This window comes from Vipera berus, assembly GCF_964194415.1.
Source record: "Vipera berus genome assembly, chromosome: Z".
Lineage (NCBI taxonomy): Eukaryota > Metazoa > Chordata > Lepidosauria > Squamata > Viperidae > Vipera > Vipera berus.
The window spans coordinates 11,497,837-11,513,624 of record NC_138205.1 but is presented as its reverse complement, the minus strand read 5'-3'; the positions used below and the strand labels follow the sequence as shown (position 1 = coordinate 11,513,624).

At 40.8% G+C, this 15,788-nt stretch overlaps 2 protein-coding genes across 2 annotated transcripts; both read left to right on the top strand.

Annotated features, from left to right (window-relative positions):
- On the top strand, positions 1–954 carry LOC308678632 (olfactory receptor 11G2-like; the record flags this gene model as incomplete). Its single annotated transcript, XM_081345860.1, has 1 exon — positions 1–954. One exon carries the CDS (start codon positions 1–3, stop codon positions 952–954), a length of 954 nt encoding a protein of 317 aa, XP_081201986.1.
- A 6,930-nt stretch (positions 955–7,884) lies between these two features.
- On the top strand, positions 7,885–8,832 carry LOC308678631 (olfactory receptor 11G2-like; the record flags this gene model as incomplete). Its single annotated transcript, XM_081345859.1, has 1 exon — positions 7,885–8,832. One exon carries the CDS (start codon positions 7,885–7,887, stop codon positions 8,830–8,832), a length of 948 nt encoding a protein of 315 aa, XP_081201985.1.
- Between the last annotated feature and the right edge of the window lie 6,956 nt (positions 8,833–15,788).

Sequence of the window (15,788 nt, the reverse complement as noted above, 5' to 3'; positions counted from 1 at the left end):
ATGGAACTGGCCAATGAGACCACAGTCCAGGAATTCGTTTTACTGGGTTTGGAGACTGGGCAGCAATGGCGATTCTACCTACTTATCCTTTTTAGTTTTACTTACATAATAACTGTGATTGAAAACACCATTATTATCACTCTGGTGCATGTAGATGACCACTTATCTCAGCTGCCCATGTACATCCTCTTGGGAAATTTCTCCTGGTTGGAAATCTGCTATGTGACCACCACCATGCCCCGGATGATCTTTGATCTGGCTTCTCCTCAAGGGATCATCTCCTTCCAAGCCTGTTTCCTTCAATTCTACATTTTCTTCTCATTTGGCAGTACTGAATGCTTCTTCCTCTCAGCCATGGCCTTGGATCGCTATTTAGCCATTTGCCATCCATTCCGCTACCCAACAATCATGTCTACAAGAAACTGTTCCAAGCTTGTAGCTGGTTGCTGGATTGCTGGGTTCTTGGACTATGCTGTCCCAGTGACTTTGATCTCCAGGCTGTCCTTCTGTGGCTCCAATATCATTGACAACTTTGTGTGTGATCAAGGCCTCCTATCCCTGGCTTGCCCGCCTTTTAAAAATGTTTCTTTTATTAGCCAGATTTCCATGAATATTTTGATTATATTGGGTAACCTTGTCTTTGTCACTATTTCATATGGCATTATAATTGTCACAGTGATCAAATCCTCTAACCAACACAGCAGGAAGAAAGCGTTCTCCACAATATCCTTCCATCTGGTGGTGGTGATCCTTTTCTATGGTTCTGTGGCAGGGATGTATGTCGCTCCAAGTGGGGATGGTCAGTCACATGTCACTAAAATAGCCACTGTCTTCTACACTGTCATTACGCCCTTTCTCAACCCCATGATCTACTGTCTGAGGAACAATCAGGTGAAGGAGGCTCTGGGCCGATTGCTGAGAAGGATGGAGCAAAGGCTGAGAGAGAAAAAATAATGTATGCAAAAGGGTTGAGAATGAGAAAACAAATCAGCAAATTGTATAATATTTTCCTTATTTGTCTTTTTAAATAGCTTAAAAGCTGAATAATTAAACAGATTTTATTCAATTCCGTTGGATTGGAATGGAATGAACTGGATTGGATTGGAGTGTAGTGGATGAAAAAATATAAAGAAAAATTTTCTCTCACATGTTTTACACCTGCTAACCTCATGATCCAAAATAAATCACGAATACTTTTGGCACATACGTAACGGAATAAAGAAGACCACTTCTGCTTCTTGAAATATTAAGTATATAATTTCATTTTTAACTGTTCCTCCCATTTCAGCATTGTTCCAGCTGGTCTGTTCATTGGAATGACCTAGTGAAATAAAAATGCAATATCTAAAATTATAAATGAAAGAGATTGTCTACTCTTCTGCATGGCAGGATGTCATGTATGACTGTCCTGGTAGGCAACAAACATATATGGGATGTTTGTCTCTAAGCCATGACAGTTTCACAACATCTTCTCTGACACGTGTCCACATCTGTTTGCCACTGAATTTTTAAAAGCCCATGAAATTACCTTTTAACATAAGTGATCTCCTGAATGCTGTGGAACTAGATGAATGAGACTTTGAGCAGGCCTCCCTAATTCCATTATGTTTGGTTAAATTTAAGGAGAGGGGAAAGGAGACCTCTTAGTAATATCTAAATAAGTAGGAGGCCAAAGTTGAAAGGGGAATAGATGCTCCACTGTGATAATAAAAAAGCAGAGGCAGAACAAATACTCAAAAAACCTAAAGATGCATTTCAATCATGTGAAGTATCCATTTGTCTGAAACGGTGTCGAGTTTCCTGCTTAAACTGGAGGTTGGACTAGAAGACCTCCAAGGTCCCTTCCAACTCTGTTTTATTCATAAAAGAGATCTAGAGTTTAAATAATATTTCTATTATTAAAAAAGATGATTGGAATGATCAAATGGATGGCCCTGGACCTCCGGTCCTTTCGCCGCGACCTCAAAACTTTCCTTTTCCATCAGGCTGACCTGGATTGACGATGGATTTTTAAAATGTTTTAATTTTTAACTGTGTAGTTAATTTATTTTGGGGCTGTTTATTTAATTCCTTTTAATTTTTGTATTGTTGTTTTTATTGTTGTTAGCCGCCCTGAGTCCTTCAGGAGATAGGGCGGCATATAAGTCCCAAAAATAAATAAATAAATAAATAAATAAATAAATAAATAAATAAATAAATAAATAAATAAATAAATAAATAAATACTGAGATTTAACCTTTCCAATGTATAAAAGTGGTGTTCTCCTATGCTTAAATTTGCTGTTGCCTCCCAAAATACCAACAGCCTCCATGCAACTTGTCTATGATGGCCTATTGCCAGGAAGGTCTATAGCTACTGACCAGTTTGTTTTTCTAAGGAGACAATAGCACAAGAAGTGAACTGTTCTTGTTAAGTTGCTGCTGTGCTCTCTTATTGGGAGCACATTCCTGGGAGCGATGAGTGAAGAACACTGGGAGGATCATTCCAAAGTTGATTTGGAGTGAATGTTCCCTACTAGAAAGTGTCAAAGCTTTAATTGTCTCCTTAGAACCTCTGGGGTTCTTGGACCTCCTTTTTCTTTCTCCAGGATCACTGCTGGGAAAGGTTTCTGGAGGAACATCAGGAGATAAATATCCTCTTCGTTTTGAGGTACAATTAGCATGGAGTGAAGTCAAGAAACACCCGCATTTACATACCTTCCTATTTGAACTGACCATGAAAGATGTTCATTCTACACAGTTGCACTTTATCTTGCAAGAGGTGTTATTGTAAGGACCCACCTCAGCTAACCACCCAAAAGAGCAGAACTCTTGAAACAGGCATTGTCTCAAAAGGAAACTTTTATTAGGGGTTAGAGACAGTAGGGAAGTCAAGGCAAGATCTGGGGAAAATCCCGCTTTAACGGTATACTTAAACTAGTAATATTCCTCCTCGCACCAAAGTCACAGTGTCCATCTGAAATTCAGCCAATCCACAGGTGGCACGATGTGTGGGTAACTGGCACAGTTGGCCCGCATCTCAAGGTCTTCTCCAGTTTGTTTCTCTGTAACCATCTCTCTGATAAGTGGATAGAGGTGGGAGACGAAACGTAGAAAGCAAAAGTTATCCCAAGTGGAAGCAAATTCCCCCCTCCCCCCAGCAGAATGACAAGCCCCAAAACAAGAGCATGTATGCAGGGAAAACAATAAGGATTTGGGGACCTGGCAGTTATACTGTAATGAAAACATGGGGATAAGGCAAGAGTGGGCTGTAGCTCAGCAATTCTGGGAGTTGGAAGTCCACAAGTCATAGAGTTGCCACAGTTACCCACCAATAAAGAATATTTGTAGCTCAGGGTTGAATGGAAGAATCCTTGGTGCTCTCTGAGTTTGATGGTTTTCTTGCAGACGTTTCATTACCCAAACTAAGGTAACTAGGTAAATAAAATACTATTGATGTGCTTACCTAGTTTGGGTAATGAAACATCTGCAAGAAAACAAGCCAGCTCAGAGAGCACCAATGACCCTTAACAGTATCCCAGCTTTGCAGTGAGGAGATAACCATTCACTGAAGTGTCCTTGGTGCTGTCTGAGCTGGGTTGTTTTCTTGTAGACCAGGCATGTCAAACTTGTGATGTCACGTGATGTTGCGTGACGTAGCGTGACTTTCCCCCCATTGCCAGCAATGGGGTGAGCGCAGTTTCAGTATGATGCATCTGGCCTGCGGGCCGGCAGTTTGACATGCCTCTTGTAGACATTTCATTACCCAAATTAGGTACCATCCTAAGTGCTAGCCTTGCTCAATTCATTGAGGAAATTTTGAGTTTCTGCCAAAGGATTTCCCTAGATCAGTGATGGTGAACCTTTTAGAGACCGAGTGCCCAAATTGCAACCCAAAACCCACTTATGTATCATTGGGTGCCGGGTGGGCATGGCCCATTGGGTGGGTGTGGCCCATTGGGTGGGCGTGGCTGTGGTGGTAACGGCAGACTGGGTGGGACTAAAAAGTTCAATCAATTCCAACTTTGTGAGATCTGTTGTGATTCAGGGTCAGCCTGTGGGTTCGGCAGTTGGGTCGGACGACTCAGAGGAGGAGGAGGGGGGTGTTGAAGAGCTTGCTGATGATGGCCTTGAGGCTCCGCAGAGCCCTCAGCCAGGCCCCTCCCACCTGGTCACGACGGAGACCCAGCTGTGTGAGCCTGACAGCGTGGATGAAGATGACCCACAGCTGGCCCTGTTCAAGGACACCCGACGCAGGAGGCAGTCAATCAGGAGTAAACAGAGGAAGGCAATGGGGCACCTCGGAAGGAGGCAGAGAGAAGCCACGCCCTGAACTGTATAAAAGGGGAATGCGTGGGAGGGCTGGTTTGCTGAAGGTAACCGCTTGAAAAGCTCCTGTTTCTTGGTTCGTGTCTTGTTCTGTTTGTTTTTGTATTCATAAATTTGGCAGGCTTAATTCCAGCCTCTTGCCTTCTTGTAAAAGGGGTTGTCCCTGCCTTTTCTGCAGGGACAGAAAAGCAGGCTGGTACAGAACAAGATCTTTATCTTCCCTTCGAGACGTTGAATTGATTGATTGATTGAACCTTTTTGTTTTTGCCCACGGCGGCAGAGACCTAAATCGAAAAGGTTTTATAAAATCCATCTGAAGGGCTAGGACTGGGGCGATGGCGTGTGTGCCCACAGAGAGGGCTCTGCGTGCCACTTGTGGCACGCGTGCCACAGGTTCGCCACCATGGCCCTAGATATTTGAGTCAAAAGCCTTCTATGAAATCCTGTGGAAGCAATTGACAAAGTTACTTTAGGATCAAATTGTAAAAGATGGAGTTCAGATCACACAAGGACTGGTTTGATCTAAGCCCATTCTGGTCATCTGTCAAGGTATTTCCCCCCCTCCTGCCAATTCCAAGAACTTCTAGCATAAGCATTAAAACCAGTAAAATAAGCTAATAGGTCTCATGTCCAATACTTAGCTTGCTGATAAGACTTAGGTTTTTTACCTTTGTGGAAATGCTGACAATTATAGGCAAACAAACACACTGTTTATACCTGATTTTGCACTGTAAATGAAGAGTGAAACTAGGCAAATGATCCTCTATGATTTCAAATTGCATTAATCCTCTTCTCGCACCTTTCTAGGTTTGATTTACCTAATTAGTTTGCCTCCTTCTGAAACCACCATGGATTGCCAATTATTTCACTCAAGCCCAGGAAATTCCTGTTGCCACAAGTCTCCAAAATTTATCCTGGGCATTCAGTCTGACAACTGCTCTTGATTGCTCCCAGACAACATTATTTCGTATTCTTTTGTTTTTAATTGCTTGCAACTATTTGTAATACCCTACTGGATAAGGAGTGTCCAGTTGGTGCTGCCAGAAGATGTTATAAATGAGAGGCAGGAGATTTTTGCTGGCATACAGTCAAACCTGTCCACACCAATATTTAAATCCATGCTTGGTAACATGCTCTTGCTTAATACAAAAAGGACTTCTTATCTGCCAGTATAGCCGAATTGGGATTGGATGGCACCATAGTATTTGTTCATTTGGATGGCTTGTAACTATTTTGCACCATGCTTGTACAAATTCAAAATCTTAGCTCATATTGATCTGACACCTACTGATAATTTTATGGAAGGCAGCCTCAGCCTGATCCCTCATTTGGAGCTGAGAGGAACAACAAGGACTCTACCACACACCCCTGTCCTTTGGATGAAGGAGCAGAGCTAAGGTACATGGCCATAATCTGCCTGGAGAGAAAGCCGCTTTAATATTTACTAAGGGTTTTCAAAGTCTTTGAGAGATTGCTATGTGCAGTGTTCAGTTTAGAAACGATCATCTTCCCTTGGAGGATAAAGCATATGAAGAACGGTTACAGGAACTGGGCATGGCTAGTCTAGTGAAGAGAAGGACCAGGAATGACATGATAATGGTGTTCCAATATTTGAGTGGCTGTCACAGAGAGGAGGGGGTCAATCTATTTTCCAAAGCACCTGAAGGACAGACAAGGAATAACAGATGGAAGCTGATCAAGGAGCGATTCAACCTAGATAAGGAGAAATTTTCTGACAGTGGGAACAATCAACCAGTGGAACAGTTTGCCTTCAGATGTTGTGGGAGTTTCATCACTGGAAGCTTTCAAGGAGAGACTGGACTGCCATCTGTCAGAAATGGTGTAGGGTCTCCTGCTTGGGTGGGGTGGTGGTGGACTAGATGACCTATAATGTCCCTTCCAACTCTGTTTATTCTATTCTATTCTATTCTATTCTATTCTATTCTATTCTATTCTATTCTATTCTATTCTATTCTATTCTATTCTATTCTATTCTATTCTATTCCATTCTATTCCCACAAAGTCTTTTCATTTATAATGGAGACATCTCCTTGCCCAGTAAATTGCACTAGGAAAGACTATGTAGTATTTCATTTCCCATGTTTAGACTAAAACACATCTAAGGAAATTGTTGCATGGAGGAGGATACTGAAATTCTACACCTAGGTCATTTATCTTGTCCTGTCAGTAAAATCTCCACCTCAGAGCTGCTCAACTAGAGGTTGGATGACTGTTAATTTAACTGTGCAATTCCCCAATTCAGGACAAGGACTTTTAATATACTAGGAAACAGCGATGTGTTTATTAGCAATGTACTGCAGAGCTTGAATTTGATTAGCAGTGTCACTGCACCCCTCTTTTATGTGGCATGTTTAGTGCCTGCTGCCTGCAGTTTGGGAGAAATGAATGTTGTGAGCTCCCCACTTAATCTAATTCTCTCCCTGTTTCCTTTTTCCCTGAGCAAAATTGCATTGTAGCCATCTTGCATTAAGTGGATTGTCCTCCAGTACTCCTATAAGAAAGTAAAATTAGATCTGGACCTAAATCTGATGAAATATCTTTCTGACTACATCCTTATAACTAGAAAAACACCACGATAGCCAGGCAAGGAGATGGAAAATTATTTGACTTTGGGCAGTTGTTTATCTTTTATTGGCCCTCTTTTGTTCTTGCCTCACTCCTCTTTCCTGGACAGCCTGTCAGGTCAAGCCTGAGCTTACACTGCACAAGATACAAGTCTGGTTATGCCTTAAATGTAGCTGCTCTATTCCTGTTGGTGGCGTTAGTGCATTGAATGGGAACCTTCTTTCTCAGAATCCTGCAAATCTTGGTGTCAAGGTTCCAACTGATGAACCCAACCGAGCAAGCACCATCTAGACTTCCCCTAAGTATCTCCATCTTTGTGTTCTATCTCAGTTATAATCAAAGGCACTATCTTTCCCCACATCTATAATCCACACACTTTTATCCTCTTACTTCTTTGCTATCACGTTAGTGAGGATCCATCTATCAGTAGACGTTGACAGATGTCTCCTATCATGTGTTGTTCATTCTAAACAGTGTTTATCAGCCTTGGCCACTTTGAAATGTGTGGACTTCAACTCCTAGAATTTCCCCCAGGCAGAATTTAGGAAGTTGGAGTCCGCACATCCTAAAGTTCTCAAAGTTGAGAAGCACAGTTTTAAATGATAAAAAAATGGATTACAGTACTTGGCTATAAGTGCGATGAAGCCATCTGAGGTTTGGTGCAGTTTAAACATTTTGTTCAAGGCAGCTATGTGGATGATATAATAGCATTCAGTTTCCACTGAATGCTATTCAACATATCCATTGAAATATAAAGCGAAATTCCATTTAATTTATATTTTCATAATGTTATTGGAAAAGGGTCCAGTGATAGAATGCACTAGGACTGTTCTTGAAAAATTTTAATGACATCCTTAGAAGAGATCCACATTGCCAAACTATTTGTTCTGAATTTGGTAATCCCACGATCAGGCATTTTAGAAATTTGTCCGAATTATATTGATATATTTGACAATCTTTAACACTGTACAATTCTGACTTCTGATTCCAGATGGAGCTGACCAACAGGACCACAGTCCAGGAATTCATTTTGCTAGGCTTGGGGAGTGGACAACAAAAGCGTTTCTTCCTTCTTATTCTTTTTACTATTATCTACATCAGCACTTTAATTGAGAATACCACTATTATCACACTGGTGCATGCAGATGCACAATTAGCACAGCTCCCCATGTATAACTTTTTGGGAAGCTTCTCCTTGCTGGAAATCTGCTATGTGACCACCACCATGCCCCGTATGCTCTTTGATCTGGCTTCTCCTCAAGGGATCATCTCCTTCCAAGCCTGTTTCATACAGTTCTACATTTTCTACTCCCTTGGCAGCACTGAAACCTTTTTCCTCTCAACCATGGCCTTGGATCGCTATCTGGCCATCTGCCACCCACTCTATTATCCAACAATTATGTCTCCAAAGAATTGCTCCAAGCTTGTGGCTAGTTGCTGGATTGCTGGCTTTTTGGTATATGCTGTCCCAATAACTTTGATCTCTAGGCTGTCTTTCTGCGGGCCCAAAATCTCGGACCACTTTCTGTGTGATCAAGGGCTCCTGTCCTTAGCTTGTCCTCCACTTGGAAATGCTCCACTTATCCTTTTTTCCGTGAATATTTTCATCATATTGGGCAACTTAGTCTTTGTAGCTATTTCCTATGGCGTTATAATTGTCACACTGATCAAATCCTCTAACCAAAGTAGCAGGAAGAAAGCCTTCTCCACCATATCCTTCCATGTCGTAGTGGTGACCCTTTTCTATGGTTCTGTGGCAGGAATGTATGTAACTCCAGGTGGGAAAAGCCAGTCACTAGCTGCTAAAATAGTCACTGTCTTCTACACTGCCATTACACCCTTTCTCAACCCCATGATCTACTCTCTGAGGAACCATCAGGTGAAGGAGGCCCTAGGCAGGGTTCTCAGAAGGACACAGCAAAGTCTGAGAAAAAGATGACAATATGAAAAGGAGATGGGAACATGAAAACAAAACAAGAAGTTGTAAAATATTTATAGTGGATTTTTAGTTGGCTCTTTGAATAGCTCCACAACAAAACAATTTGATTGGATTTGGTTCAATTGAATTAGATTGGACTGAACTGGATCAAACTGGATTGGGTTGGGCTATGTGGAAACTATGAAGGAATGTATTTACATAGGAAAATTTTCTCTTGCACTTGTTTTATATTAGTGAATCTCATGGCCCAAAATTAAACAGAAAAGGCACAAGGTTGTGGGAAATATTTAATGAAACAAAAAATAGCACCTCTGTTTCCTGAAATATTAAGTATGTACCTTCCTTTTTAACTGTGCTTCCAATTTCAGCAATTGTTTTGTCTGTTCTGTTCTTTCAAATGATGTAGTGAAATAAAAATATAATATCTTTCATCATAAATAAAAATGAATGGCAAACTTTCTCCAGTGTTTACATTTGCTGTTGCTCTAAGCACCCAAGAATCTCCATGCAATCTGTCTATGATGGCCTATTGTCAGGAAAGTTACCAGCCAGTTACTTTCTTGGTGTAAGGAGATAACGCCACAAAAAGTTAATTAGTTTCATAAATCCACTATGGCCTGAAACAAAACAGAATGTCAATATTTTAAAATATATGCAGCTCAGGATTGTACTGTTGACTTCTTTAAGTTCAAAGAAGTTTCTTTTAACATATAAATAACAAGAAAAAAGTCGAGGAAACAGTAGATTCACTTAAGAGGGAAGATGGCAGCAGAGAGAAATAGAACTGCTTAACTCTTTTGCATTAGTCTTCATGCAAAAAGAAACTATAGCCCATTCTGTTCTGTTCCAGCCTATGACCAGCCCTGTTTGAATGTCAGGGACAACCCCTTTTTATAATCAACAGGCTGGAAAAAACCCAACCAAATTTATTTACAAAGAGTTCAAACAAAAGTTAAACGAAAAGTTCAAACAAGACTTAAACCAAAAGGTTAAACAAGAGTTAAACAAGAATAACAGACCAGGACTCTAGCAGAAGATCTTCAAACGGTTGCCTTCAGCAACCAGCACCTCCCACACATTCCCCTTTTATCAGCAGTCCCAAGGCGTGGCTTCTCATTGCCTTCTCCCGAGTTGCCTCATTGCTTTTCTCTGTTCTGTTCTGCTAGATTGCCTCCTGCTCCTAGTGTCCCTGAACAGAGCCAGCTGTGGATCATCTTCTTCCAATCTTTCAGGCTCACACAGCTGAGTCTGAGGAGGAACAAGATGGGAGGGGCAAGCTGAGAGTTCTGCAGTGCATCAGAACCTTCCTCTGACACCAAAGGCTCTCCAAACCCCTCCTCCTTCTCCTCTTCAGAATCATCTGACTTAGCTGCCGGAACCACAGGCTGATGCTGAATCACAACACAGTCTACCAAAAACATAACAGTAAAAGACAGACTAAAAATAAAAATTAAAATAAGCAAGAAATGGTTAGAGAACACCTATCTGATCTTGATGAATATAAGTCACTAGGACCTGATGGATTATATCCCAAAGTTCTGAAAGAGCTGACAGATGTTATCTGAGAACCATTGTACCATATCTTTAAAGAATTGTGGAACACTGGGGAATTACCTGAGGACTGGAAAAGAGCTATGTGGTTCCCATCTTCAAAAAAGGAGGAAAAAAAAGATCCAGGAAACTACAGACCAATCAGCCTAACTTCAAGACTTCGGAAGATGCTGGAAAAGCTGATAAGAATCCTAGTGGATGATCACTTAACTATGAGCCCGCAGTGTGCAGCAGCAGTCAAAAAAGCTAATACAATCCTGGGTTGTATAAACAGAGGCATAGAATCAAGATCACATGAGGAATTAGTACCGCTTTATAAAACCCTAGTAAGACCACACCTGGAATACTGCAGCCAATTTTGGTCACTATATCACGAAAAAAATGTTGAGAGTTTGGAAAAAATTCAGAAAAGAGCAACTAAGATGATCAAAGGCCTGGAGACTAAAACATACAAAGAATGGCTGCAGGACTTGGGTTTGGCTAGTAGTCTAAAGAAAAGAAAAAATAGGGGAGACATGATAGCAGTATTCCAGTATTTGAGGGGCTGCCACAAAGAAGAGGGGGTCATGTTATTCACCAAAGCACCAGAGGGCAGGACAAAAAACAATGGTTAGAAACTGATCAAAGAGAGAAGCAACCTGGAATTAAGGAGAATCTTCCTGACAGTGAGGACAATTAACCAGTGGAATAGTTTGCCCCCAGAAATCATGGGTGCTCCGTCACTGGAGATTTTTAAAAAGAGGCTAGACACTCACTTGTCTGAGATGGTATAGGTTCTCCCGCTTGAGCAGGGGGCTGGACTAGAAGTCCTCCAAGGTCCCTTCCAGCTCTATTCTATTCTATCTAGAAACAAATAAAGTTATAACTAAAAGCCAGCATGGTTTTATTAAAAACATATCATGCCAAACCAATCTTATTTCATTCTTTGATAAAGTGACTAAATTAGGAGACCAGTGAAATGCTGTGGACATAGTAGACTTAGATTTTAGCAAGGCATTCAACAAAGTAGACCACAACCTACTTCTTGGTAAACTAGAAAAATGTGGGATAGACATCATCACCACCAGATGGATTTGTAACTGGCTGGCAAACCATACACAATGAGTCATCCTTAATGGTACTACATCCACATGGAGGGAAGTAAACAGTGGGGTACCACAAGGCTCTGCCCTAGGCCCAGTACTCTTCAATATCTCCATAAATGACTTAGATGAGGGAATAGAAGGGGAATTCATTAAATTTGCAGATGACACTAAGCTGGCAGGAATAGCCAACACCCCAGAATACAAGTTCAGGACCCAAAAGATCTTGACAAACCTGAACAATGGGCCCTATCCAACAAAATGAAATTTAATGTGGAGAAAAGCGAAGCTTTACATTTAGGCAGAAAAAAAATATCAAAGGTACAAGCAGAGATTAGAAGAAATCTGGCTCAAAAAGAGTAACGGAGAGGGATCTTGGAATCCTAGTGGACGGTCACTTAAATATGAGCCAACAGTGTGCACTGTGCAGCAGAAGCAAAAAAAAAAAGCAAATACAATCCTTGGTTGTATAACAGAGGAATAGAACAGAACCAAAATCATGGGAAGTATTAGTGCCACTTTATAAATCCTTAGTAAGACCACACCTGGAATACTCCAACCAATTTTGGTCACCACATTATAAAAAAAAGATGTTGAGACTTTGGAAAAAGTGCAAAGAAGAGCCACTAAGGTAATGAAAGGCCTGGAGACTAAAACATATGAAGAACGGTTGCAGGATTTGGGTTTGGCTAGTCTAGAGAAAGAAAAGAACTAGGGGGGGGGGACATGATAGCAGTATTTCAGTATTTGAAAGGTTGTTGCAAAGAGGAGGGAGTCAGCTTATTCACCAAAGCACCAGAGGGCAGGACAAAAAATAATGGCTGGAAACTAATCAAGGAGAGAAGCAAACTGGAAGTAAGGAGAAACTTCCTAACTGTGAGGACAATTAACTAGTGCAGGGGTCAGCAACCTGAAACAGTGAAAGAGCCACTCAGAACCGGTTCCCTCACAAAAGGAAAAACTGGGAGCCGCAAAAAAATGTGTGCGCATGCGCGTACATGCGCGCATGTGCAGAACAGGGTTTGACTGAAGAGTGGAGCCAAGGTGAGATATGCACCTACCCTGCATATTTGAATTGATTGGTTGAACTTCTTTAGTCCCACTTTTTTTTTTTTTTTTGGACTGCACATGGCAGAAGACTGGGAGCTGCAGAAGATGGCTGAAAGAGCCGCATGCGGCTCCGGAGCCGTGGGTTGCAGACCTGTGAACTAGTGGAACAGCTTGCCATCCATATTGTGGGTGCTTCATCAATGGAGGCTTTTTCAGAAGAGACTAACAGTCACTTGTCTGAAACGGTATAGGATCTCCTGCTTGAGCAGGGGGTTTGGACTAGATGACATCCAAGATCCCTTCCAGCTCTATTCTGATTGATTGATTCTTTGAGTGTGCTTGTTTTTCTGAAGATGTTTCATTACCAGGCTAAGTAACATCATCTGTGCAGAGAACATAAGGAAACCAAGAAAAAATAATTCGACATGTTGCAAGAAAAATACAATTATTCTCAAAATAAGGAGGTTCAACTTTGGAATGCGCCAACTGACACTGCATCTTTCTCAATGAAAAATATATCCACATGTTATTCAGTACTCTTAAATTATTCGGTTCAGGATCATGATAATATGTTTGTTAATATAACTCATATGGCAGTAATATAGGATAGTATAAAACAGTACACTATTGTGGAACAGAGTATAACAAAGCTAACATAACATAACAACATAACATAATACAACACAACACATAATGTAACAAACATGGCATGATAACATAACTATAAAGGTAAAGGTTCCCCCGCACATGTGTGCTAGGGGCCGGTGCTCATCTCCGTTTCAAAGCCGAAGAGCCAACGCTTGTCCGAGGACGTCTCTGTGGTCATGTGGCTGGCATGACTAGACGCCAAAGGCGCATGGAACGCTGTTACCTTCCCACCGTAATGGTCCCTATTTTTCTACTTTCATTTTTATGTGCTTTCGAACTGCTAGGTTGGCAGAAGCTGGGACGAGTAACAGGCGCTCACTCTGTTACGCGGCACTCGGGATTCGACCCGCCAAACTGCCGACCTTCTGATCGACAAGCTCAGCGTCCTAACCCACTGAGCCACCGCTGTAACATAACATAATATGTAGTGTAGTGTAATGTAGTAGTATCCACATATCACTTATTAGCTATAATTTACTGATCTTCTACTGATAGTATTTAGGTTATTCTATGTCTTTGATTATGCCAAACAATCTGTTTTGATTCTGATCAATTGGATATTACAGAAGTTTGTGATCTCACATTTCCTACAGTAGCCTGGATCTTTGATTCCTATGCTTCCATTGGGTAGGAGCAGGCATAGTGATACAGCTCTGTTCTGACAGTGAAGATGGTATCTTTCTTTAGCAATGGTATCTTGGTTTTACTCAATAGCACATAGCCCCTCCAAAATCTATAAATGACATGTCCTCATTATGTTCCTCCCAAAGAAAAGCTAAGCTGTGAACTTCCCATCTTATGAAGGAGCACAAGACAATGATCTTCTGCAGCATCTCTAGCTTTTCTTAGGAATAGTCCATTTCTGGGACTTGGGATCTTGATGTTACATTCAAAGTAATTCCTTATTACATGTTTATCATTAACATTCAGTATGAACAAATTGATGCCTATTTATAAGTACATGTATAGGAGTGTATTTGATCTAGCTGAATTTCCACAAAATAAAGGTAAACTTCTCCAAGGTCACTCCAATAGCATACCTCACACATTACAGCCCAAAGTGTTAACCCACCTACACAAAGGTGAGGCAAAGATTGAGAAATCCAAAAGACATACCAGAGTACATAATACACATTAGCATTAGATTCTCCCATGCTACCTTGTTTTCCCAAAAGTAAGACCTGCCCTGAAAATAAGCCCTAGCTTGATTTTATTGGAGGGTGGGCCTAATATAAGCCCTACCGCAAAAATAAGCCCTAGTTTCCCCCACCAGATTGCCTCCTTACACCAACAAAGTAAGTGGCTGGTAGCTATAGACCATCCTACTATGTCATTATAAGCAAATTGCATGAGGTCTCTTGGTGATTTGGAGGCAACCATAAATATTAGCATTGGAGAACTTTACTTCCATGTATTGGTTAGCTCGTGTGTTAGCACTGGATCCTTCCAGAGATCTTGTTTCAATTACATCTGTCAGAATTATTTTATTTTGAGATCTCTTGTATGGATCATTCATATTCAGGGATTCCTTCAGGATTTATCTGTGCTTGTTCTGTCTTGGCTGTTTATGATTCCATTGGAACGTCTGCATTTCTTTCTACTTTTGCTTCCTACTTACATAATAGGAGATACTACATCTCCTTTTTCCTCTCTCCCAAATTTCAAGGAGAAAGGCCTGCTCTGAGCTCCATTCATCTAGTTCCATAGCACTTGGGGGGTCAAGTATCTTAAAAGTAATTTTATGGGATTTTTTTTTTAACAATTCAGTGGCAAATCACTTTGGGAAAATGCCAGAAAAGTCATGATGTGAAATGGTCATGGTATAGATACAAGCATTCATGGGTGTATAAATGTACAATTGTTGCCTATCAGGAAAGTCATATGATTCATCCTGCCATGCCAAAGAACAGAAGATCTACTTCATTTTTTATGGTGAAATATATTGTATTTTTTTTTATTGAAAAGTTTTAACATACATTTTATCTTTAACAATCCCCCCTCCCCCTCCCATACCCATCCCTCCCTACCCCTCCCCCCTTCCCCCCCCCCCCCCCGACTTCCCAGAGCTAAGTACAGGGTATAAAAACAAGAAAAAAAACAGTCATAAACATCCAAATGCTAACAACCACAAACTCTAAAATCTATCACTCTCTAGCTCATATAGGATAACTACAAACACTATTACTATTAAATATAAAAAAAAGAAAAAAGAAAAAAAAGGAAGACTTATTCAAATGCTACATGAAACGTTTTAGTCCCGTATTTGTTCTGGATATACTCAATCCATTTTCTCCACTCCATAATGTAACGTTCTTGCGAGTGATCTTTCAAATAAGCCGATATCTTTGCCATCTCTGCCAGGTCTGAAACCTTTAAAGTCCATTCTTCTATAGTCGGCAGTTCCTCCTTCTTCCAATACTGACCTATTAAGAGTCTTGCTGCCGTAATTAAATTCAACATCAACTTAGTGTCCACAACAGTAGCTTCTGTAATTATACCCAACAGAAAGAATTGCGGACAAAACTTTATCTTTTGCTTGAAGATCTTCTGCATATTCCACCAAATTTTAATCCAAAAGGCCTTAACCTTTTTGCAAGTCCACCATATGTGAAAATATGTTGCATC